Below are 22490 nucleotides of genomic sequence, written 5' to 3' on the forward strand. Positions count from 1 at the left end.
ACTTATACAGCTCTTCATCTGGCTGTTGATTCAGATCTTTTAATATCCTTTGCAATAAATCAATAATCTAGTGAGTGAACAGGTTTCCTGAGTTCTATGAGCCACTCTGGAAAATTAATTGAGCCCAAGGAGAGGGTCATAGGAACTTCTTTTTTTTTTTTTAATGTTTATTTTTGAGAGAGAGAGAGAGAGAGGGAGAGAAACAGAGAGCCTTCGGGGGAAGGGCAGTGAAAGGGAGACACAGAATCCGAAGCAGGCTCCAGGCTCCAAGCTGTCAGCACAGAGCCCAACGCAGGACTCGAACTCACATACTGCGAGACCATGACCTGAGCTGAAGTCGGAAGCCTAACCAACCGAGCCACCAGGTACCCTGGGAACTTCTGATTTACAGCCAGTGAGTCAGAAGCATAGGTGTCAGCTGGGGTTTGTGATTGGCGTCTGCAGTGGAGGACAGTCCATCAGCACTGACTTACCCTGTGCAATCTGGGTAGATAGTGTCAGAATTGGGCTGAATTGGGGGACACCCAGCTGGGGTCAAGATAATTGGAGCTGGTGTCAGGAAAACCCATGTACCTACTTTGGGATTGGGTTCCAGTATCATATTACACATATCAATCCATGTAAACCACACAATAATCCTATAGAATAGGCATTTTGATCTCTTCTTCACATGAGGAGACTAAGATTCAGAAAAATTAAGTAACTTGCTTCTGGCTGAGCTAGGATTTGAACTCATAATAACCAAGCCAAAGGGCTGTGAACCATACCAGGTCCTGCTGGCCACATGATCAGCCCTGAGGTCATTTTCAAGGGTCACCAGACACTCACAGGCTAGTGACTTGCAATCTGGCATAAAAGTCAGTACAGAGACGACCAAAGCCTCTCAGGAGTTCGAGATTTGAAGTTCAGGTCTGCCGGTGACATCTGTGATCTAAAGCCCTAACTAGAGTAGAGTCCTCCTTATACCTGTGAATCAGAACTTGCACTTGAACAAGTCAACACTGAAGTGTTTAGTTTAAACGCTAAAGTTTGCAAAGCAGGGCAGGGGAGGGGCGGGTAGATGGTGGCAGCTCAGCCCAGAGGGTCCTGCGCAGGTTAAAGAATGTGTATGTGATTGTGAAACACCTCAACAACGGGCTACACTGTTATCACATAGAGTTCACCTCTGACAGGCAATGATAGTCTAACATCAGAAGATCTGACGTGGGATGACCACATCCATGGACAGACAGAAAAATCACAACGCTTATCTCAAAACGTGAAAAGAGGTATTTGATAAAGCTTAAACCCCAGGTATTATTTGAAAAACTCTAAGAAAACCAGGAATACAAAACCACTCTTTAACTTGATGAAGGCTCTCTACCAAGAAATCCACAGTCAGTATACTTAAGGGAGAAACCTTAGAGAGCTTATTCTCATGTTAAAAAGGGACCAAGGGTGGCCTCTATCAACACGGCTCAGCAGCATATTGCAGGTCCCCTGCCCACACAGCAGGGTGCAAAATGGCAGTAGGAGTTACACAGATTAGAAGGAAAGAGTCAAAATTTATTTTCAGATGATAAAATAGTAACGATTTTCTACGTAAGTGACCCTATGAATTAACAAACTATTAGAATTCACAAGAATGTGGCAAAATTACTAAAAAGATTATCAAAATCAATATTGTTCCTTCATATCAGCAATAACCAATACAAATTATAATTTTTTAAAGGAAAGTTTTATAATAGCAATGCGAGCCTTGTAAATATCATAGCTTCCCCAAAAGGTACAAATTTTAGGAAGAGCAAGTTTTGGTTTTCCTTATGAAGTATTTCAGATCTGCAGAAAAGTGTTCTAAGTAACCTAAGGAATAGTCATCACTCAACTCCATCAAACTCTTATCCCTTGATGAACATGATCTAGTTCCCCCCCCCCCCCAGAAAATAAAACATTACACATACAGCTGAGAGGCCCTGTGTGCACAGTCCTTTTCCAATCACAAGCCGCCTGCCTTCCTGACCAGAAAGACCCACCGGCTGGGTTTGGTGTGTGCCCAGGTGTGCTTTTGAAGTGTATCCATACAGATTCGTGTAGCTATGATTAATTCATTTTCACTGTTGTATGGTACTGTATTATATGAATAGACCACAGCTGATTATCTGTTCTGTAATTTAAACTGTGCTGTATAAGAGACTCTTAAAAACTGAGAACAAACTAAGAGCTGATGGGGGGGTGGGAGGGGGGGAGGGTGGGTGATGGGTATTGAGGAGGGCACCTGTTGGGATGAGCACTAGGTGTTGTATGGAAACCAATTTGACAATAAATTTCATATATTTAAAAAAATTAAATAAATAAATAAATAAATAAATAAATAAATAAATAAACAAACAAACTGTGCTGTGACAAACCATCATGAGGTGTTTCATTGCACATTTGTGTGAACGTTTCTCTCGAGGGAAAGTTTCCGGGTCAAAGGACAGGCATGTTACTAGATGTTGCCAAACTGTTCTCTAGAGAAAATCTCAAAATCCCATTAAAGACACAAAACAAGATCCAAACAGCTGGAGGGAGATAACACATTTATGGATAGGATGACAATGTCCATTTTCTCCAAATTAATTTCCCTCAATCCTCCAATTCAATAAAATTTCAATCAATGCCAACCTAAGTTCAGTTAAAAGAGCACCAGCATTTTTTTTAAACAATCTGACAAATTGATTCTAAGTTCATATGGAAGCATAAATGTCAACAGATAACTGAGATATATCTGAAAAAGAAGCTGAGGGGGTAGAGCCATCCTATTAGACGTTAACTTGCACTACAAGGTTGTCGCAATAAACAGCATGAACTGGCCCAGGAGGAGACAAATAGATTGAGACAACAGAGTAGAAAGCTCAGAAACAGCTCTTTCATTCATGGGAAGCTGGTGTAGCAGAAGTGGCCCTACTGGTCAGTAGGACTAAGATGAATTATTTAAGTAAATGGAGTTGGAGGAACTGGCTTACTCTATGGAGAAAGGCGGCGTCCTCCTAACTCCAGATAAACCAAAGATTTCATGTGTACAGTAAGTTATAAAACTAGTGGAAATATATATAAACACACACATGATCTTGTGGTGGCGAAAAAGATCTCAAAAACATAAGTCACAAAGTGAAAATTTATTAAATTTATCATGAAAGTTCAGGATTGCTATCTAATGAATAACACCACCAGCAAAGTTAATAAATGAGTGATATTTTCAAGCCTAAGATGAGCAAGAGATTACCATCTAGAATATGTAAGAGATTCTTGGAAGTCAATGAAAGGAAGAGGGGAACCTGAAAGATAGGGAAACAGCATAGGAAAGTCCAGAAGAAACGCACACTTTACAGGAAGAAAAACACAAACATTTTAAAAATACGTTATCAGTTTGCAGGCATCAGATTTGCAGAAATGAGCAAGTTTGATGGCACCCATTTGTGTGGGGGGGCTGGGAAGCAGGAACCTCTGTGCCCCTCCAGCAGAAGTATAAGTGGGTACAGCCATCTTGGGGAGCAACTGGTGGTACTTAAGGAAATTAAGTGTGCAAACGCCAGCCATCCCCTCCTGGGGTATATCTTAGGTTCACAAGGGAAAAGCATGAGGCTGTTCATCACCAATGTTGCTCATTGTCACAGGCAGACGGAGGTAACCCAGACATTCTTTGCCAAAAGAAAGCAAAGTAAACGTGGTTGACGTGATCTATAGAATACTATTCAGCGATTAGAAGCCAAAAACTAGATGTATATACAGCAACATGACTAGATCTTAAAACCGTGGTACTAGGTTTAAAGAAGGAAGAAACAGTCCTGTACTACTTGTGTGTGCAAGGACCCCTCTGTATCCGCGGGTTTGTGAGAACATTCAAGAGCCACTGCCCACGGGGTGAAGAGAATGGCAATGGGACTTGGAGACAGGGGAGAAAGCATAAATAAAACAAGAAGACCCTGCACGGTTTTGCGCCCGGAACCATGGAGTATGACTGAGTCAGCTGTCTGCACTGGGGTCCAAGGAAAAGGAAAGAACGGAGATGCGTGGGGAAAATGGCATGAGGAAAGCCAGCAAGCCTGCGGAGCACGACCAGGGCACAGAGGCAGTGCTCTGGCCCGGGTGTCTGTCACATCCTGCCTGCTGTAATTGCTGTCCTTGGGCTTTGGACAGACTCCACCTGGGCCGCCCTGGTCCTCAGGGGCACGTCCCGGTGTGTGACAGCTCCTCACGTAAACCAGCAGCCACACACTTGTTTTGTGGAGTCTCTGTTTGCCTCCTGCCCGGTAGTGAACAGTGCTCAGCCTCTCACATTCCAGATTCCCGGAGCCCAGCAAGGCTTCCAGAAGCATCGAGCCCAAGGTCAACTAGGCTGAGGCTCCTGTGCAGGCGATAAAGGCCGGTTTTACATCACAAACATTGCAACACAAATATTTTCAGGTTTTCCAGTGGGGCCACCAAGTGGATTCTTTCCCTCCAGGCAGCTCCAGTCCTCAGACTCAACTTTTCCCTGAAGCCTCTGAATCCTACTTTCTTCCTTATGCAGGGCAATTTAATTTTGGCCCAGGGCCTCCCTAGATGCATACCCACAGCCTAAATCACTGGACACTCACCGTTGAGAGTAGCAGCACTAGACGTGGAAATACAGTGTAAGCAGCTCATTTGTGTTCTCAACTTCATACGCGGCCAAAACGCCTGGCCTGCCCAGAACACGAGTTGAGTGCAGGGGAAGTGAGACAAAGCCTCATCGTCCAACAGGAACGGGGACGATAATACATATTTGAGAGGTTAGTTGGACCTGAAAGCAAATGTCACTTTATTGAACGGTGGGGTCTGGTAAATCAGGAAACTCGGAGTTACAAGGAGGGACAGGCTTGTGTCGCGGTCACGGATTCCGTTGCCTTTCAAGTTTTCAGCGTCTGGCTGGTTCGTCGTACACTGTATTAGGACGCCCTCTACGAGAAAGAAACGACCCGAATGTCAGAATGGAAGGGAGTCTGGGTCCACCCTGCGCCCCGCAAAGACGGGAGCATGTCTGCGCGCATGTCAACGGAACAAATTAATGCAGGCCCAACGACGTTGTTTTTCCCCACGACGGTTATTTTGAAGCTTTGGCAGTTTCTATTCTACTGGTGTTTGGTTTCGTTTTTCAAACTCGCGCTGGCTCCCCGAGCCGTGCGTGTGTCCGGGAGCAGCCCCTGGGCTCCCGAAAGCTCGGCCACTCTCCGCCCCAGCGCCCCTCGGACTCCCCCCTCGGCCCTTCATTCTGTTAGGAGCCTGTTTCCCAAACAGCTCCGACCGACCGAAGGAGGTGGCGAAGGCGGGGTCGCGCTCCGCGGCGGGCGAGACGGGGCAGGGCACTTGCGCGCTGGGCGCAGCAGGTGCGAAGCCCTGGAGGCCTGGTGCCGGTGCGAGCGCGGCCGAGCTCAGGCGCCCCCCACCCCCCCTCCCCGCCCTGCTCCCCGCCCTGCTCCCCGCCCACGCGCCCGCCACGCCCACCGCCTACCCGCGGGCTCTGGGCTGCACTTGCACATGCCCGCGGGGGCGCCCGGAGGTGCCGCCGGGGCAGCGGAGCGCCAAGGGGACACCCTCGGAGCTCCAGGGGCAGTGAGGCAGGTCCTGCTGGTCCCGGGTGAACCTCGTCGGCTTCCTGTCCTCGGAGAGGGCCGTGCTCCAGCTGGCGGCCGGAGGGTCCCGGGTCCCGGCCCCTGGGGGAGGAGAGCAGGGCGTGGAGGGGAGCCCTGGGGCGCATGCGCCGCTCGGGGCGGGGCAAAAAGCGCTCCAGTAGGTGCCACCTGCCAGCGCCTTTCTGTCCTGAACCTCGGCTTCCCCTTCTGTTCTGTAAGGACCGAGGCGGGAGCAATGCTACCCAACACGCAAGTGCTGCTCAGCTGTGAGATTTTGTTTTTCAAAGTGCAGCCCTTGAACGGCCTCGCCAGGGAGCTTGTAAAAGTGCAGAATCCTGGGGGTGCCTGGGTGGCTCATTCGGTTAGGCGTCTGACTCTTGGTTTTAGCCCAGGTCATGATCTCCCTGGGATCAAGCCCCACATCAGGCTCTGCACTGACATTGTGGAGCCTGCTTGGGATCTCTCTCTCTCCCTCTCCCTCTCTCTTTTCTCCTCCCCCGCTTTCTCTCAAAATAAATAAATAAACTTTTTTTTTTTTTTGATGCAGAATCTTGGGCCCCATCCCTACTGAACCAGAATCTGCATTTTAACAAGATCCCCCGGGTGGTTTTTCTTGCACATTAAGTGTGAGAAGCAGAATGTGGTGATATTTGTGGAAATAGTTTCTTCTTTAAGCACCAATCTCAAAGTAAATGCTAGGTTTTAAATTATACAGTATCTGTTCAAGTCAGCAGAGTCTGGCACAGTGCCGGGCATTACACACACATACACACACACAACCAAGAACTTCATAAATATTTGGGGGGAAATAATGCCTACACAAGTAACAAACATTGAGCCCTCACTATGTGCCAGGTGCTACACTAACTGCCTCATTACCTGGTGGTAATGAGGCATCTACTGCCTCACTTGCCTGGCGGCTATGTATGGGGCTAGAACCAGTGTGTTTTCCATTGTCTCTTTCCATTTCCAGTGAAGAGACTGGAACAAAGAGGCTTAACGGCTTGCCGGATGCCTCATACCCAGCGAGAGCTGGAGCAGAGAGCCCAGTAACCAGGCTCCAGACGTGGTGTATTTAACTGCTCTGTTTGCTGCCTCGGGTTGAGTGGGTGGATGAGAGAAAGGCTCCCGAAACCCCCAGCTGTTTACCTGAGTCTGTTTCCAGATGATGCACCAGGCTTTCTGAGCGAAGCAGAAATAGAAAGGTATGTGACTTGCCATCTCTTACAGGTACTCCCCAGGGCAGACCTGGGGACCCCGTGGGGAAGGAGGAGAAGGCATCTGCTCCATGCCTCCTGCTGTGCTCTAATGGCACAGGAGCAGCCCCCACCTGCCAGTGCATGTCCCTGGGGAGAGAAGATCTCTGAGGAATGGTCCCTCTGAGCAGAGCAGGGTCACTAAGGGAAGGCTTGGGTGGAAGACAACTGGAGGCAGGCTTGGAAGGCAGGGGAAGGCGGAGAGGGATGGGGGGGGCAGAAGGGCAAGCGGTGGAGGGGGGAGGGAACAGCATGGGGAAATCTGTTACCCCTTCCCCTTTACCTGAGAAGGTCCTTAGCATCTCTGGGAGGGGCAGGATTTTCCTGTGAACATCTCGGATCTTCTCGACAAGGGCAGGAGAAATGGTCTCTGGACTCACAAAAGTCTTCTCACACCTACAACCAGTTCCTCCAGAATTAGAGGAAGGTCCTTTAGGAGAATGTTTGGGGCTTGTGGAGGCTGCAAGAGGTCGTTACCCTGTTTGCCTCTAGAGGACAGTACAGGGTCACTAGGAAAAGGAGAAGGCGCTTGAACTCCTCTGTGACTTGTGTGCTGCTCATTACTAGGGGAAAGGGGATGGGGGAGAACAGCGGGATGGAAGAAAATGTGTCCTTGCGGGTCACCCGCTGCATGACCTTGACAGCACCCCTACCCCCTCCCCCAACCCCTCAACCCCCCAAGCCCCTTCCCCCACTTCCTGGTCTCAGCTTCCTCTGCAAACCAGAAGGCCTGCAAAGCCCATCTAGATCGGAATCTCTAACACAACTTGAAAAGTATGTTTGGAGATGCTTCTTGGCTCATGGGCCCCCAGGGTAGACCCCCCCCCGGGGTTCAGGCCCCTGTGGATGCATGACCCACGGCTGTGACAGCTGCTCCCTAGCAGAGCACCGGGAAGGCGCAGGCACTTGGAGCAGAGGAAGGGAGAGGAGCTAATATTCACAGTTCCAGCGGCTGCCCCTTGAGAGTAGTGTTTGTAAATTCTGAAGGAAATGGGGCAGTTGAGGGGGGAAATGGTTGAAGGCAGGCTGCCTGGTCTTTCCACGTTCCGTGCTGACTGTACTTGATAGAAGATGTTCCCCTCAGAATTACGTTTTGGTGTTAACGCTGCCTCGAGCACTAATAATTTCGGGAATTAAATGGATGTTCCTGGATCAGCCAAAAAACCTGATTGTTGTTTGTTTCTTCACTTTTAAGGGGAAAATGTGTCCCTGATACCAAACAATCAGTTTTAAAAACGAACTCTTGGAACACAAACCTTTGAGTGGAGGCTGCCTGTGTGTGTGTCTGCCAAAGCAGTTTTGCGTTTCCGCGCAGCCCGCTGGAGGGCGAGGTCAGAGTGCCCCCCAATGTCCGTGCCCAGGGGACACAGGTGACGGATACAAAGTATACACCCCATGTGTGAAGGAAGCAGGACTGGGAGGAGGCCCTACCTGCTCTGGCTGACGCCCACATCCTACAAAAGAAAAAGAACATGCACTCAGTGTCCTCAGGTCCTTCCCGCCAGAGAGCCTGCACATCCGTTCTTCGTAACGCATTGGCTCAAAGTTCTCCTCTTGAAGAAAGTTCTGTGTGTCTAATGACCTACCCATCAGACTATTCTTTTGCACCATGCCTCCCTACTAATGTGGGACTCTGGCCAGATCATTCAAGCTCACTTCTTTGTCTTAGCCTCATCTTGGGAGCGTGTTCTGCCTCCAGTCATTGAGACATGGTGGAGAACAGGGTCCAGGCCTTGAGTTACCAGCCGAACCTGATGTGACGCAGGATAACGTGAGGACCATCGAAACAGACGCCACTATGGAGTTCTCTCTGTGAACCAGGACCATGCGAGGCATTTGGTACGGATTGTTTATCATCTTTGCAGGAGCTCTAGGAAGGAGGTGCTACTGTTATCCCCATGTTTAGGCGGGCGCAAGGCTCGCTGAGGCCACACGGCTGGAAGAGCCTGCCCTCAAACCCAAGAACGGCTGATTCCAGAGTCTTTGACACGACCGCAGTGCAGGGTCAAGTCATCCAGCCTTTCGGGGTCTGCCCCTCTGTAGCGTCTCTGGGCTGAAGAAACCTGACAGCTACCAGTCCCTCCTAGCAGAAGACCTCTGCTCCCCTCTCCTGCCCCTCTGCAGCATCTCCCAACCTCAGCTGCTGTCCCTGCCTGAGCAATCCCTCTCCCATCCCACGAGGCAGGTTGTGGACAGCCCCCCACATGTAGCAGGACACTTGCCAGCTGCTGGCAGTTCTCCAGCTCCTCGGCCTCAGCTCTGTGCCTGGCAACCTCCTCGGAGAACTTGGAGATGTAGTCTTCTCGCTCCTCGCAGACCTGCACCTCCAGCCCCCTCAGCCTGGCCAGCAGGAGGCCCCGCTGTTCCCTCAGCTCCTGCTGCAACTTCTCAAACACGGCTTCTACCTGCTGCTTCCTGATTTCGATGTGAGTCTGTGAGAGGCAAAAATATAGACGTGGCCAGGAGGAAGCTCAGAAGCTGGGTTCCAGGAGGGTCATCGGTATTCTTACTGTTAAGAGTGATAAGGACTAACTAAGTCTCTTGTATAATATGATGGGTCTCAGGGTAAACTTAACGTGATGAGGGCTATGTTCTTGTCCTACCTGGAGATTCTACCCGTCATACACATTATATCCTCCGAGCCACAATGAACTTTCACACTAACCTCACCCCACCTCCCCTAGGGCCCAGGGGAGATGGCGGTAGTCATTAATCGGAGGGCCACGCAAGCAAAGGAAGTGAGGTTACAGGCCACGCAGAGTGTGTGGCATTGGTCTTGGCCTCCGACATTGCCTCCTGTAGGGCACACTCTGAGGGGGGCACAGGGATGCTGGAGATCCCTTCCTGTCCCAAAACTTGTCTCTTGGTCAGGGTACCAGAAATTCTCATACTGCAGCTTTCCTCTTGGATAAATAACCATGTAGCTGTGAGCAGGGAGCCCCACCATTCACCTACCGTGCCCAGGGACACCCTCATGGTGTAGGGTCAGCCTCACGGCCAGACTAGAGGGCAGACCCTTGTATACACTTCCTGGCCCCAAGCTTCCCATCTGAAGGCGATGCTTTCAGGCACTGAGACTGGGATGGGAAGGGTTGCTGAGGGCCAAGGTTCTACAGCCATGTCAGCGTGAACGTGGGCTTTGCTGTGTGGCCTTGGGAGCATCACTTTCCTGGACCTCAGCTTTCTGCTCTGTAAAGTGGCTGCTAAGTGGATCTTGGGCTAGAAGTCATCAGAACCATTTCCAGCTGTGATGCTCTGGGATTCCAAAACCTTGACCCCAAATGCCCTTGTGCACACATAGGGAAGTGAGTGAGAACAGTTTGCCTCTTCTCACCTGCCAGGCCCCCAGTCTGCTAAGAAAACCCCCAGAGGACAAGGTGCCCAGAAGCTCTTTACCAGAAGCATTTGGAACTTCTGGTCTTCCCGACTCTTTATGTCCTCAATCTCTTCTCCCTCCACCCTCAGGGCTTCCAACTGAGTCCTGACACCGTCCTGTGGGGAGAAGAATGGGCAGAAAGGGGTGGCTTAATTCACAGATACAAGTTGTCTGCTGGGTCCCAGGCACACGGCTGACCACTGAGGGATTCAGCGGTGGAAAGGGCTGACCTGAACAGACCAGCACCTGAGATGAGTCAGTCACGACGAAACTGGCAGCCGAGGTGGGAACGCAAAGGGCACAGGGGGGATCTCAGAGACAGAAAGCACGTACAGTGGGTCTAGAGGGGTGGAGTGTACTGTGTGTCCCTGGACTGCACACGTAGAAATTGCTGAAATGGTTTAAAAAGGAGTGGGGGGAGAGAGAGCAGTGTCGGAGGAAGTAGCTACGTGAGAAGGAGCTGGAAGCAGGAAGGAGCAGGTGCCCAGCCGCCAGTCCAGCTGGATGCTCAGGTCCTGGGAGGGGCGGCTGGGAGATGAGGGGCACGAGGGAGCCATAGGAGGGTTTTGAGCAGGGAAGCAACGTGGTCTGCTGTGTGTTTGCGGAAGATGTACCTCGTGGAGGGTTGGAGGGTGATCGGAGACAGAGAGAGCGGAGGCAGGGAGCACGTCCGAGGCCGTCCAATGTCTGGGTGAAGCACTGAGAGCCTGGATTTGGTGGCGGTTGTGGGGACGAGGCCGAGTTAAAGACCCAAGAGGTGCCTCTGAGAAATCGCTTGCAGACCTGGTGACTGGATGATGAGAGAGATCTGGGGGCAGACAGAGGGGGCAGCGTCCCTGAGACTGGATGGGCCAGGTCATGCCCACTCTCACAAGGAGGAGCCCTGCCTGCCAGTCGCCCTTGCTGGCCCCTCCCGCCTCATCCCTCTGGGTCCAGCAGCCAGGGCTTTGCGAAGTCTCCAGTCTGGGTCCCGGGAGGCCTGGCTCAGCCTGCACACAGTGGGTGGATTGTCCCAAGGGCAGCCAACTCATGCTTACGGTTCTTGGCATCCATCACCGAGGGGCCTCTGAGGCTGGCGTTGAAGTTCCTGCAAGACTGTGAACAGCCACACATCCAAGTGACCCATGGCCCTCTCCGTCTGGAAGTGTGCCCCGTGTCCCTACGCTGGAGTCCCCTGATGTGCCAGCCAGGGCCTTCACCTGGACCCCTATCCTGTTCCCTCCACTACGTGTGACCAGACACTGTCCCACCCCCAAAGGCCCGAGGTAAAGCCATGCTTCTTACCTGGTTGGGCTGGCAGGCCCCGTCCAGGAAGCCCACGGCGTGGGTGTGGTGGGAGGGGCCCTCTCGACAGCGCGTGCACAGGAGCTGAGCATCATGTCCACAGAAGAAGCATACCTTCTCCCCGTGTTCCTCACAATGCATCTCCTCCAGAGTGCCCAGCGGCACGGGGACTGTGACAGGGTCTGTGTGCCCCTCCTCCTTGCACCATGGACACAGCAGGACCTTGCAGGAGGGCTGGGCCCCCATCCCAGAGGGCAGATGAGGCACGGCCAGCAGGAGGTGTGTCCACAGGTCCTTTGTGGGGCCTCGTGCAGGCCGGACAGGTGGCCTCCTCGTGGGAAGGGGCTGAGGGCATCACGGTGCCTTCCCCAGCCTGTCCACTGAGGCCTCTGCCTCAGGCCACACGAATGTCCTTCCCCAAGATGAGTCACGTTTGCGTGAGTCACTGAGGGAAGACCACGGGAGGCTGAGACGGGGAAGCCACGTGTGCTTCCCCGGAACCACCCATCAGCTGAGTGGGTTCAAACTCCAGCATGGCTCGAATCACCCAGCATTTCCCAGCCTGGTCAGCCTGCTCTCTGTTCCTGGGCTGGGGAGCTGAGCACGGTTTCCTGGAACCACTCCCTGGACCACGGAGGGTGGAGAGACCTGGGAAGAGACTCCACTTCCTGTCCAGCAGAGCAGGTGGGAGCCATAAACCTCTGGCTCTGAGGTGTGTCTGGGGCGGCAAAGTCCATCCTGGGGCACGAGGTGCTCTCGGGGGCCCCTCCTCTGCCCAGGCTGGCCTCCTTGGCTTGTGCGCCCTGCCAGCCCCAGAGCCAGTGTCCCCAACAGGATGACGCTGGGTCACGTTGTGCTTCAATTTTACTCTCTAACTTCAGGCGAGAGAAGGCGAGAAACTGCAATATGAATGATTTGTATTGATAAAATTTGCAAAACCCAGCCCCAAAGGTAACAGACATTTGTGTTGGCTTAGTATTCTCATATTATTGTGTCCAATCTAATACCAACCCTTTGGGACAGGGATGATTACTCTCTTTTTACCGAAGAAAACATGTGAAGTCACGAAGCTGGGAAGCTGTGGGGCTGGGATCAGTCCTGGCCTCCAGTTCGGGCCTCCTTTCCTGGCCTCCTCTCCTGGCCTCCTCTCCCAGCCTCCAGTCCCGGCCTCCTCTCCCGGCCTCTAGTCCCAGCCTCCTTTCTCAGCCCCCTCTCCTGGCCTCCAGTCCCAGCCTCCTCTCCCGGCCTCCAGTGCCAGCCTCCTCTCCCAGCCTCCTCTCCCGGCCTCCTCTCCCGGCCTCCTCTCCCAGCCTTCTCTCCCAGCCTCTAGTCCCAGCCTCCTCTCCTGGCCTCCTCTCCCAGCCTCCTTTCCTGGCCTCCTCTCCCAGCCTCCTCTCCCAGCCTTCTCTCCCAGCCTCTAGTCCCAGCCTCCTCTCCTGGCCTCCTCTCCCAGCCTCCTGTCCTGGCCTCCTCTCCCAGCCTCCTCTCCCAGCCTCCAGTCCCGGCCTCCTCTCCCAGCCTCCAGTGCCAGCCTCCTCTCCCAGCCTCCAGTGCCAGCCTCCTCTCCCAGCCTCCTCTCCCGGGCTCCTCTCCCAGCCTTCTCTCCTGGCCTCCAGTGCCAGCCTCCTCTCCCAGCCTCCTCTCCTGGCCTCCTCTCCTGGCCTCCAGTGCCAGCCTCCTCTCCCAGACTCCTTTCCTGGCCTCCTCTCCCAGCCTCCTCTCCTAGCCTCCTCTCCCAGCCTCCAGTCCCAGCCTCCTCTCCCGGCCTCCAGTCCCAGCCTCCTCTCCCAGCCTCCTCTCCTGGCCTCCAGTGCCAGCCTCCTCTCCCAGACTCCTCTCCTGGCCTCCTCTCCCGGCCTCCTCTCCCAGCCTCCAGTCCCAGCCTCCTCTCCCAGCCTCCTCTCCTCGACTCTTCTCCTGGCCTCCAGTCCCAGCCTCCTCTCCCATCCTTCTCTCCTGGCCTCCAGTCCCAGCCTCCTCTCCCAGCCTCCTCTCCCAGCCTCCTCTCCCGGCCTCTAGTCCCAGCCTTCTCTCCTGGCCTCCTCTCCCAGCCTCCTTTCCCAGCCTCCTCTCCCAGCCTCCTCTCCTAGCCTCCTCTCCCAGCCTCCAGTCCCAGCCTCCTCTCCCGGCCTCCAGTCCCAGCCTCCTCTCCCAGCCTCCTCTCCAGGCCTCCTCTCCTGGCCTCCAGTGCCAGCCTCCTCTCCCAGACTCTTTTCCTGGCCTTCTCTCCCAGCCTCCTCTCCTGGCCTTCCAGACAGGTGCTCCTCCTGAGCCCCAGGCCCAGGTGACGGTCAAACAACCATGGTTCTTCATCCGATCCCCTGCGTCCTTGGATAAAACCAAAGAAAACTCCCATTGTCACACGGACTGTTCACCCCTTCCCACCGGCCCGCCCCTCCGGAGGGTGCAGCCCTCAGTCCCCTGTGATGGCCGGGCCTGGAAGTGTGGCCAGTCCCAGCTGAGATGTGCCACAGTGTAAAATACACCCCGATTTCAAAGACTTAGCACCAGTTAGAAAGAGCACAAAATCTCTCATTTCTTATCTTTAGACCAATCACGTGTTGAAATGATAGTATTTGGGGTTAACAAAACATTAAAATTAATTTCACTTTTTAGAATATGGCTACTAAGGAAGTTTGCTTGCATCTGTGGCTCACGCTGTATTTCTATGTGGGACACACAGCTCTGAGTGCATATTATGGCCGTCCACCTTCCTCCTGCTGCCTTGGGCAAGAATAACCCAGCTTTGCCCAAGCTCCACACTGACAGCATGGGTGTCATTGGGCTGGGGGGTAGGAGTGTAGGGTGTGCAGTCACCATAAATGAGTGCTGGCCGCTGCTCTTTTTCTCTGTCTCCCCCACAGGGGGTTTGGTGCAGCCTACTTAGAAGCCTGTGGCAGGCCGCTGGGGGCATCACTGGGGAAGCCGTCTGGGCTGTGTTGCCCTGAGCACTGCCTTATCTGGGTCCCGACACCCCCTGCCTGCCCACTGCTTGCCCTGGGCCCGCTGATACCTGTAATCTCCCTGGGCACAGCTGGCCACGTTGCAGGGGCTGGGCTGGCATCTCTGCTCTCTGACTCAGTCTCCCTCCCACCCCCAAAGGAGGGACCTATCTGTCAAGTGTGGGCGGCCGAGATAGCAGCACTGACGTGCGTGTGGATGAACAGGAGGGAACGCTGAGCCCCAGGCTGCGGACACCAGCCCAGAGAGTAACCGAGGTCACCTCTGCAGCTGCGGGCTCTTTGTCCCCCCTCTCCTCTGCTGCTTGTCCGTCTGTCTTGGACCGTCGCATCTGTGGCTTTGGGACAGGGACAGAAGACCCCGGGCGTGTAGGCGGATGCCTTGCCTCTGGGCACGTGTGTGTGCAGGTGACCATGAGGGTGCCCGTGCGTGTGTGACATGTGCCCGTGTGTCCTGACCGCTTCCCCAGCCAAGCAGAGAGGGCGACCTTGAGGAGCCAGTGGGCACAGCAGCACCATGGCCTCGGCCGCCTCTGTGAGCAGTCTGGTGGATGAGGTCAGCTGCCCCATCTGCCAAGGCACCCTCAGGGAGCCGGTCACCATCGACTGCGGCCACAACTTCTGCCGCAGCTGCCTGACCCGCTACTGTGAGGTCCCGGGCCCGGAGCCAGAGGAGTCCCTCGCCTGCCCGCTCTGCAAGCAGCCCTTCCGCCCGGCGGGCTTGCGGCCCAACTGGCAGCTGGCCAGTGTGGTGGACAACATCGAGCGCCTCAGGCTGGTGCCCACGCCGGGCCTGGACGAGGAGGACGTGTGCAAGGAGCACGGGGAGAAGATCTACTTCTTCTGCGAGGACGATGAGACGCAGCTGTGCGTGCTGTGCCGCGAGGCCTGGGCGCACCAGGCCCACACCGTGCGCTTCCTGGAGGACGCAGCCAGGCCCTACCGGGTAGGAGTCTGTCTCCCCCACTCTGTCAGCATGCAGGCAGCTCTGGGTGCAGGGTCGGTGTTTGTGCGTCCGCACGTTCTGAGCTGTTCACTCACGGCCGACATGTAGCTCGGTGAACGTGCACTGAGCGACGGAGTGGCCATGACGTGAGAGTGTGTGTCCGCACACAGGGCCTCAGGACACAGGGTTTGTATGTGAGGGAATGAGGCCCAAACAGTACGGAACAGGCCGGAGTGTTTGCGTGTTCACCAGTGCGCGTGGGAAGGGGGGGGGGGCGGCTGACTGAGTGTGTAAGTGTACTGTGGGAGTGGTCATGTCTGTGAGTAAATGCATGTTTGCACGCAGGTTGGGTACACGTATGTGGGGTGCAGCTTTATCTTTCATTAAATCTGAGCACCTTTGAGTCACTCACACACTGTGTTTCAGCAAATGTGGGTGTCTGCACGCATTGGACGGCGAGGGTCCTAACTGTACTTCCGAACGTACACCTACGTGTGTGTACCTCTACCCAACTCTGTTCTAGAGCAAGCAATGTTTAAAACAATTACGGACTATTCTCACATCATCCGAGTTTCTTCTCCCTTCCGGAATCACACGCAGGAAATTGATTGTATTCACAAGAAAAGCTTGTTTGAATTCATTTCCTCAAGATCAGGGAGAAAGTGGGAATACTTTCAAAGCAGGGCTTGTCGAGCTCAGGACAGTCCCACAGACAGCTTACCAAAGACGAAAGAAGTCGGGGTGCTTATCCTGAAGACAGGAAGGCTCAGGGGGGGAAACCAAGGCACAGCGGGTGCTGGCACAGGTGAAGAGGACAGCTTCGATCACAATTCTTGGAAAGCGAAGCAAGAAGAAAAAGACCCCTCAGGCCACCAACCCCTGGAGGCGGGGGGTTGGATGGGATGACCCCTCTTTACAAGTCGATGTTTCCGTCTTAAATGGTTTATGCTCTTTCTCTCCAGGAGCAGATACAGAAGTGTCTTGAGGGTCTAAGAAAAGAGAGAGAAGAGATTCAAAGAATCCAGGCAAGAGAAAACCAGAGGACCCAAGTCCTGCTGGTAGGTCCGTGTCCCTTCCCAGACCCCTTTTCTCCATCCGGACCCAGGTGGCCTGGCATGGAGGGCTTCCAAGTCACTCTGCGTGTGAACCCTGACTCCCTCATGCAAATCTCTGTCCCGAATTTATCTTCCTGTGAGATTAAAGTCGTCATGACCTCATGGAATTGCCATAGAACCGAATGAGATTGTGTGTATAATGAGCTCAGTGCCGTGCATAGAGTGCGCGTTGTGAAGGGCAGGGGATTGGGTGTCCCCATCACCTCCTCATCACCTCCCCTCAGCCACGTGTGTGCGTAGAAGCCCCGGCGGACGGGGCGACAGCCGTGCTGGGGGATCAGTGCAGCCACGGGAGGGATGCCGTACTGTCTAGGGACCTGGGGGTTGGGGCTCTGAGTTTCCACCAAACCCCAGAGGGCATGAACCTGGGCCGGAGGGAGAAGGCAGTGAACCAAGGAAGGAAAAGAAAGCTGAGGAAGGGAAAGAAGGAAGAGAAATGACCCCCCTGGCCTCTCCTCCTGCCCCTTCAGTCGCAGGTGGCCACCAAGAGGCAGAAAGTGATTTTCGAGTTTGCGTATCTGAGCCAGTTCCTGGAGGAACAGCAAAGTGTCCTCCTGGCCCAGCTGGAGGCGCTGGATGCGGACATCTTGAGGCAACGGGAGGAGTTCGACGTGCTGGTCAGTGAGGAGATCTGCCGCTTTGGCAGCCTGATCTCAGAACTGGAGGAGAAGAATGAGAGGCCAGCGCGAGGGCTCCTGACGGTGAGGCCTGGTCCCACGTGCTCGCCTCTGAACCCCTGCACCTGCACCCCCTCCCTCACAGGCCTTTGACTGTTCGTCCCACTGCCCATCGGCAGGGAGAGCTCTGTTCATGCCGACCTCTCGGGTGGTTTGTGAGGGTCCAACAGGAAAGTGCGGCTGAACGCGGCACTAAGCATCGAGTGCTTTGCAGGCACCAGGAGCTCTTTCCAGGGCATCCTGTGCCATGTCACCCCCACCGGTCAGGAAGTTCTTCCCGGTGCATTTCACTTCTGCACACAGGAGGGAAGACACGCAGCTCCCTGCTGGGGGTGCTGAGAAAGCAGGGGGCCTGGGCCTCCAGCCGGCAGCCAGGTCGCCTAACTGTATGGATCCATAAGATACAGGGCTTGGTGTCTGGGATCCTGATGCCTCGTAAACCCTAAAGCTCTGTGACTCTGGGATCGGGGGCCCTTTGCCTACCGGGGAACACGGTATTTGTCTTTTCTGGGTATAAGGAAGTAGGGACTGATCTGCTCTCCCCTCTTTCTCGCAGGACATCAGAAGTACTCTGCTCAGGTGAGTCGTGGGCTGCCCTCCCCACTCCCGCTTGCGCACAAGCACGCTTCACCCCATGTCTGCACACGGCACCCTCATGTCAGGGGCGAAAGCCCTCAAATGCATGTCCACACGCAGCTGCCGAGAGTAGGTAGTGGGGTCCATCCCAGAGGAAGAAGCTCTGCCCATGGGAACTGCACCTTCACGCCTGGTCGGCAGGCAGCCAGCTGAGTCTGGGGACATTGCCATGCGGGACGATTCCCAAATCCCGACCTTCGTGTGCCCCTAGATGTGAGACCAGGAAGTGCCGGAGACCAGAGGCTGTGTCCCCCGAGCTGGGCCAGAGGATTCGGGACTTCCCGCAGCAGGCTGTCCCACTGCAGAGGAAGGTGAAGCTGTTTCTGGGTAAGAGGACCCGTGAAGCCTGGGCTGGGAATGCCCTCTGCGTGCCCTGCCCCATGCTTGAGTGACGTCTGGCAAGGCTTATACCCCTCTCCTGTCTTATCCGCACATCTTTATAAAATATGCTCGTCAGCGGCACCTGGGCGGCTCAGTCAGTTAAGCGTCCGACTTTGGCTCAGGTCATGATCTCACAGTCCGTGAGTTCGAGCCCCGCATGGGGCTCTGTGCTGACAGCTCAGAGCCTGGAGCCTGCTTCAGAGTCTGTGTCTCCCCCTCTCTGCCCCTCTCCTGCTCGTGCTCTGTCTCTCTCGGTCTCTCGATAATAAATAAACGTTAAAAAATTAAAAATAAAATATGCTTGTCAGGATAATGTGACAATGAGAAGAGATAATGAAGATGAAGATTTCTGAAAAGATTTAACTGATTTTAAAAATAATTAAATAAATCTGATCTATTGGCATTAACCACTATAAAAAATAATGGTTAACAAAACCTGTCATTCTCAATACTTTAAAAAAGAGGCATTTGTAATGCATGATAAATTTTTTTTTAATTTTTCTTAATGTTTATTTTTGAGAGAGAGAAAGACAGAACACTAGTGGGGGAGGGGCAGAGGGAAAGGGAGACACAGAATCCAAAGCAGGCTCCAGGCTCCCAGCTGCCAGCACAGAGCCTGACATGGGGCTTGAAGTCACCAGCTGCAAGGTCATGACCTGAGCCGAAGTCGGACACTTAACCGACTGAGCCACCCAGGTGCCCTGCATAAGTTTTTCTTATATAAAGTTTGCGTATTTATTTTGAGAGAGAGACAGGGAGAGAGCAAGCGGGGAAGGGGCAGAGAGAGAGGGAGAGAGAATCCCAAGCGGGCTCCAAGATGTCAGCTCCGAGCCCGACGTGGGTCTCGATCTCACAAACCGTGAGCGTCAGAGGCTCAGCTGACTGAGCCATGCAGGCTCCTCTGCATGATAAGGTTTTGATGGTGAACACTGCTCATTAATAACCAGCAGCACTATTTCTCTCTGCCCTGCGTGGCTGACCTGTCTCCCTCCCCTTCCTCCCACACGGCCGGGCACACAGGTGGGAGACCCCAGAAAGGTTGTGGTGACGAGAAAAGGTGTGAATGCTCAGAAGCGGGTCAGGCCTGTGGCTCTCAGCCCCCACCCACAGGACATCAGGAACGCTGCCCCTGGTCTCTGAATGGCCCGCCCGGAAGAGGCCTGCACTCAGTCCACCCTACAAGTCCGCCCAGAGGGCTGGCAATGAAGAGCATTTTACTCTAATCAAAGGCTGGCCGTTGCCTATTCCAGAAATCATTTACAAGGAAAACAAGAAATAAATTAACCCCTTATCTGCTCTTGGAGTAGACGTTTCCGGAGCACCTCACATGTCCTGAGCTCAGTGAGGTCCGCCCAGGGCAAGGGCAGTGACCCACGACCTCACCCTGGGATCCTGCTAGGAGCCCATGTCCTTGGCCGTCCGAGTCGCAGTCAGGCTTTGGCAAGCGCTGCAGGGATCTGAGGCCAGGTTTTGAACCACTAAACCTTTGTCCCTTCTCTCTCTGGGGCTCAGTTTCCTCTTTGTGAAATGTTCTGTGGTTTTGTGAGACTAAGGGAATCTCATCTTGTTTCACGTCCTCTCTACAGAGAAACTCTGCTTCGAGTTGGACTATGAGCCAGGTGAGCAGCGGGTGTCAGAACGGGAGGGCATGGGGAATCTGAAATCAAAACAGAAAATTTTGCAGGGCTCTACACTGGGCATGGCCAGAGTCCCCTGCCCACACGTGAGGAGGGGGGAGAAAGGTTATATGGGACTGGGACAAGGTGTTATCAGGGAAGGCTTCCCGGATGAGGGGACTCTGATCTGGTTCTACAATTAACAAGTGACCCGGTGACACACACACTGCTGTGCCTGATGTGCACAGTGACTCCAGCAGGTGGGAGGGAGGGCCTTCAGGTCTTCTCTGGAGGTGCTGAGTGAGTGGCCATCTCTGTCCCTCCGGGCTTTCCCCGCAGCGTGCCTCTCTCTGGACCCCCAGACCTCGCACCCGAAGCTCCTGCTGTCTGAGGACCACCAGCGGGCTCAGTTCTCCTACAAATGGCAGAGCTCGCCGGACAACCCGGAGCGTTTCGACCGGGCCACCTGCGTCCTGGCCCGCGGTGGCTTCACGGGGGGGCGGCACACGTGGCTGGTAAAGCTGGACCTGGCCCACGGGGGCAGCTGCACGGTGGGTGTGGCCCGTGAGGATGTGCGGCGGAAGGGGGAGCTGAGGCAGCGGCCCGAGGAGGGCGTGTGGGCCGTGAGGCTGGCCTGGGGCTTCGTCTCGGCTCTGGGCTCCTTCCCCACGCGGCTGGCCCTGGAGGAGCAGCCCCGGCAGGTGCGGGTGTCCCTGGACTACGAGGTGGGCTGGGTGACCTTCGCCAACGCCGTCAGCCAGCAGCCCATCTACACCTTCACTGCCTCCTTCACCCAGAAGGTCCTCCCCTTCTTCGGGCTCTGGGGCCGAGGCTCCAGCTTCTCCCTGAGTTCCTGAGAGGGCACGGCCGCCCTCCTCCCAGTCCAGACTCATCCGGGGGAACAGAAATGTGTCGGCTGAGGACTTTGCAAGGACCAGGGCAGTGCCCTGCAGTCTGCTGACCCACCTCTCTCTGGGACCCCCAGCAGAGGCCAGCGCATGCGGGGGGCGGACCCTGGCGAGTCCCCAGCCTGAGATCAACCAGCTGTGTGATCACAGGCAGGGCACAGGCCTACGTCACATCTTCTCCCAAAAACATCGGGTTCATTCCCTCGCACCCTCCAGAATCATTTAGTGTGTGCTGACCGTGAACCAGGCAGGATGGCAACCCCTGGCGGTCTGAAAAGGAAAAGGAAAAACTTCAGGATCTGAAGGAACTCACACACCAGACAGAGGACATGGGAGTGATGGAGGCTGGGGATGAGCCGCCCTGGCGGTTGGGGAGCTCAGAGGATGGGGCCTGGCCCCCCCGGGAGGGCTTTCTGGAAAGGATGGCTCTGAGAGATGAGTGTGTTCAGAGGGGGAAGGAGGGATGGCTGACTGGTGGCCCCGGGCCATATTGGGCCGCAGTCCTTGTGAGACCCTGACGCCACTGAGGCCTCCCTCCGCCGGGGGGCTCTTTCGCCTGAGACCAAGGTGTGGGTCTTGCTGGGAGGCGAGGCCATAACCCATGGACCCTACATTCCCCTGCAGAGAATCTTACTCCACTCTGCTGATCGCCACCTGGGGCCTGGAAAGGGTGGGCAGGGGCGAGGCTTAGCTGTGGAGCCAAGATGCAGGGGTGCAGAATAGCAGGTGGGGGGGGGCGGGGTGCTGGGTAAACTGCACCGGAGTTCACGCAGCTCCAGGCATCAGGGGGAGGGAGGGAGCCAGCTCAGGGAAGGGCACGTGCAGGATGCCAGGAGAGACCAGGCTGCGTGGGGCCGCGTGGTACGGGGGATGCCGTCCGGTGCGGACCTGGGACGGGCACAAGCACTAGAGTGTGGAGAAGGACTTCAGTCGCCCCGGGTGGAATGTTAACTCCTGTGTGCAATAAAAGCATTGTCTTCATGCATTTTAGTCACTGTCTTCCTTTCTGCCTGGACATAGCCCTCACCACAACCTCTTAGTGTTATCTGTGTTCGCTCTGCTTCCACACCAACTAAATGTTGGGCCACCTCCTCACTGGCGCCCAGGTCGGCAGGTGGAAGAGGCGAGGGCACCGGGAGCTGGAACTGCGGGGGGGACTGATGGCTCCCTCCGGACACATTCATAGCGTTTCATATAAAATGTTGTATATTCAAAACAACGGACACATAACAAGTCTCTGTATGATGATAATACACATCCAAAACCCCAACACCCGGGGTTCCACCAGAAAGCGGATTGTGTTTTTCTGTTTATTTTTACTGGTGTTAGCGGGGTCCCCACCTGCGGGGGGCCTGACACGCATCACACCCCCTAACCTTGGCCACTCCACGAGGCGCATCCCCTTCGTGTCCCGTCTTCAAGGGAAGGAAGCCGAGGCCTGGTGAGTTTGGGCTGTGTGTGCAGCAGAGGTGGTGCTCCCAGGGCCGTAATGCACGTCTGACTAACGGGTCTTAACCCCTACACGGCACCGCCCTGTTCCGAGACAGGTGCGGTGGGTCCCGGTGAGCAAGTCGGTGCAGCCACAGTCCGCACGACGACTGGGACTCAGGACGACAGGACCTATTTCTCATGCTGAGCAACACAACCACTCGTGCGTGAAAACGCTCACGCCGCCGCTCCGCCCCTCACCCCTGCTGGTGATGCTTACCTGACCTGGAGGGTG

The 22490-nt window shown here is 54.7% G+C and overlaps 2 protein-coding genes across 2 annotated transcripts; one reads left to right on the forward strand and one right to left on the reverse strand.

Moving 5' to 3' along the window:
- Nucleotides 1-4777: 4777 nt before the first annotated feature.
- LOC112853621 (E3 ubiquitin-protein ligase TRIM15-like) lies at nt 4778-15007 on the reverse strand. Its single transcript, XM_086705977.1, is given in 10 exon segments — nt 4778-4940; nt 5492-5693; nt 6762-6794; nt 7152-7264; nt 8300-8322; nt 9073-9300; nt 10265-10360; nt 11529-11788; nt 11791-12039; nt 14977-15007. Coding segments are annotated over 10 exon segments (1278 nt in total). The 3' UTR covers nt 4778-4897.
- LOC112853762 (tripartite motif-containing protein 10-like) lies at nt 14672-21752 on the forward strand. Its single transcript, XM_025917341.2, has 7 exons — nt 14672-15434; nt 16397-16492; nt 17020-17250; nt 17783-17805; nt 18074-18189; nt 19830-19862; nt 20199-21752. The coding sequence occupies exons 1-7, from the start codon at nt 15006-15008 to the stop codon at nt 20714-20716; spliced, it is 1446 nt and encodes a 481-aa protein (XP_025773126.2). The 5' UTR covers nt 14672-15005; the 3' UTR covers nt 20717-21752.
- The last annotated feature ends 738 nt before the right edge of the window (nt 21753-22490 follow it).

This window comes from Puma concolor, chromosome B2 (assembly GCF_028749965.1).
Source record: "Puma concolor isolate L17-30 chromosome B2, mPumCon1.1.hap2, whole genome shotgun sequence".
Lineage (NCBI taxonomy): Eukaryota > Metazoa > Chordata > Mammalia > Carnivora > Felidae > Puma > Puma concolor.

Excerpts from the sequence above, each read along its gene's own strand:
- LOC112853762 (XM_025917341.2), top strand. The coding sequence starts at position 15,006 with ATGGCCTCGGCCGCCTCTGTGAGCAGTCTGGTGGATGAGGTCAGCTGC. Across the intron at positions 16,493-17,019 it reads AGAGGACCCAAGTCCTGCTG|TCGCAGGTGGCCACCAAGAG; the intron begins GTAGGTCCGTGT and ends CTGCCCCTTCAG. Across the intron at positions 19,863-20,198 it reads CGAGTTGGACTATGAGCCAG|CGTGCCTCTCTCTGGACCCC; the intron begins GTGAGCAGCGGG and ends CTTTCCCCGCAG.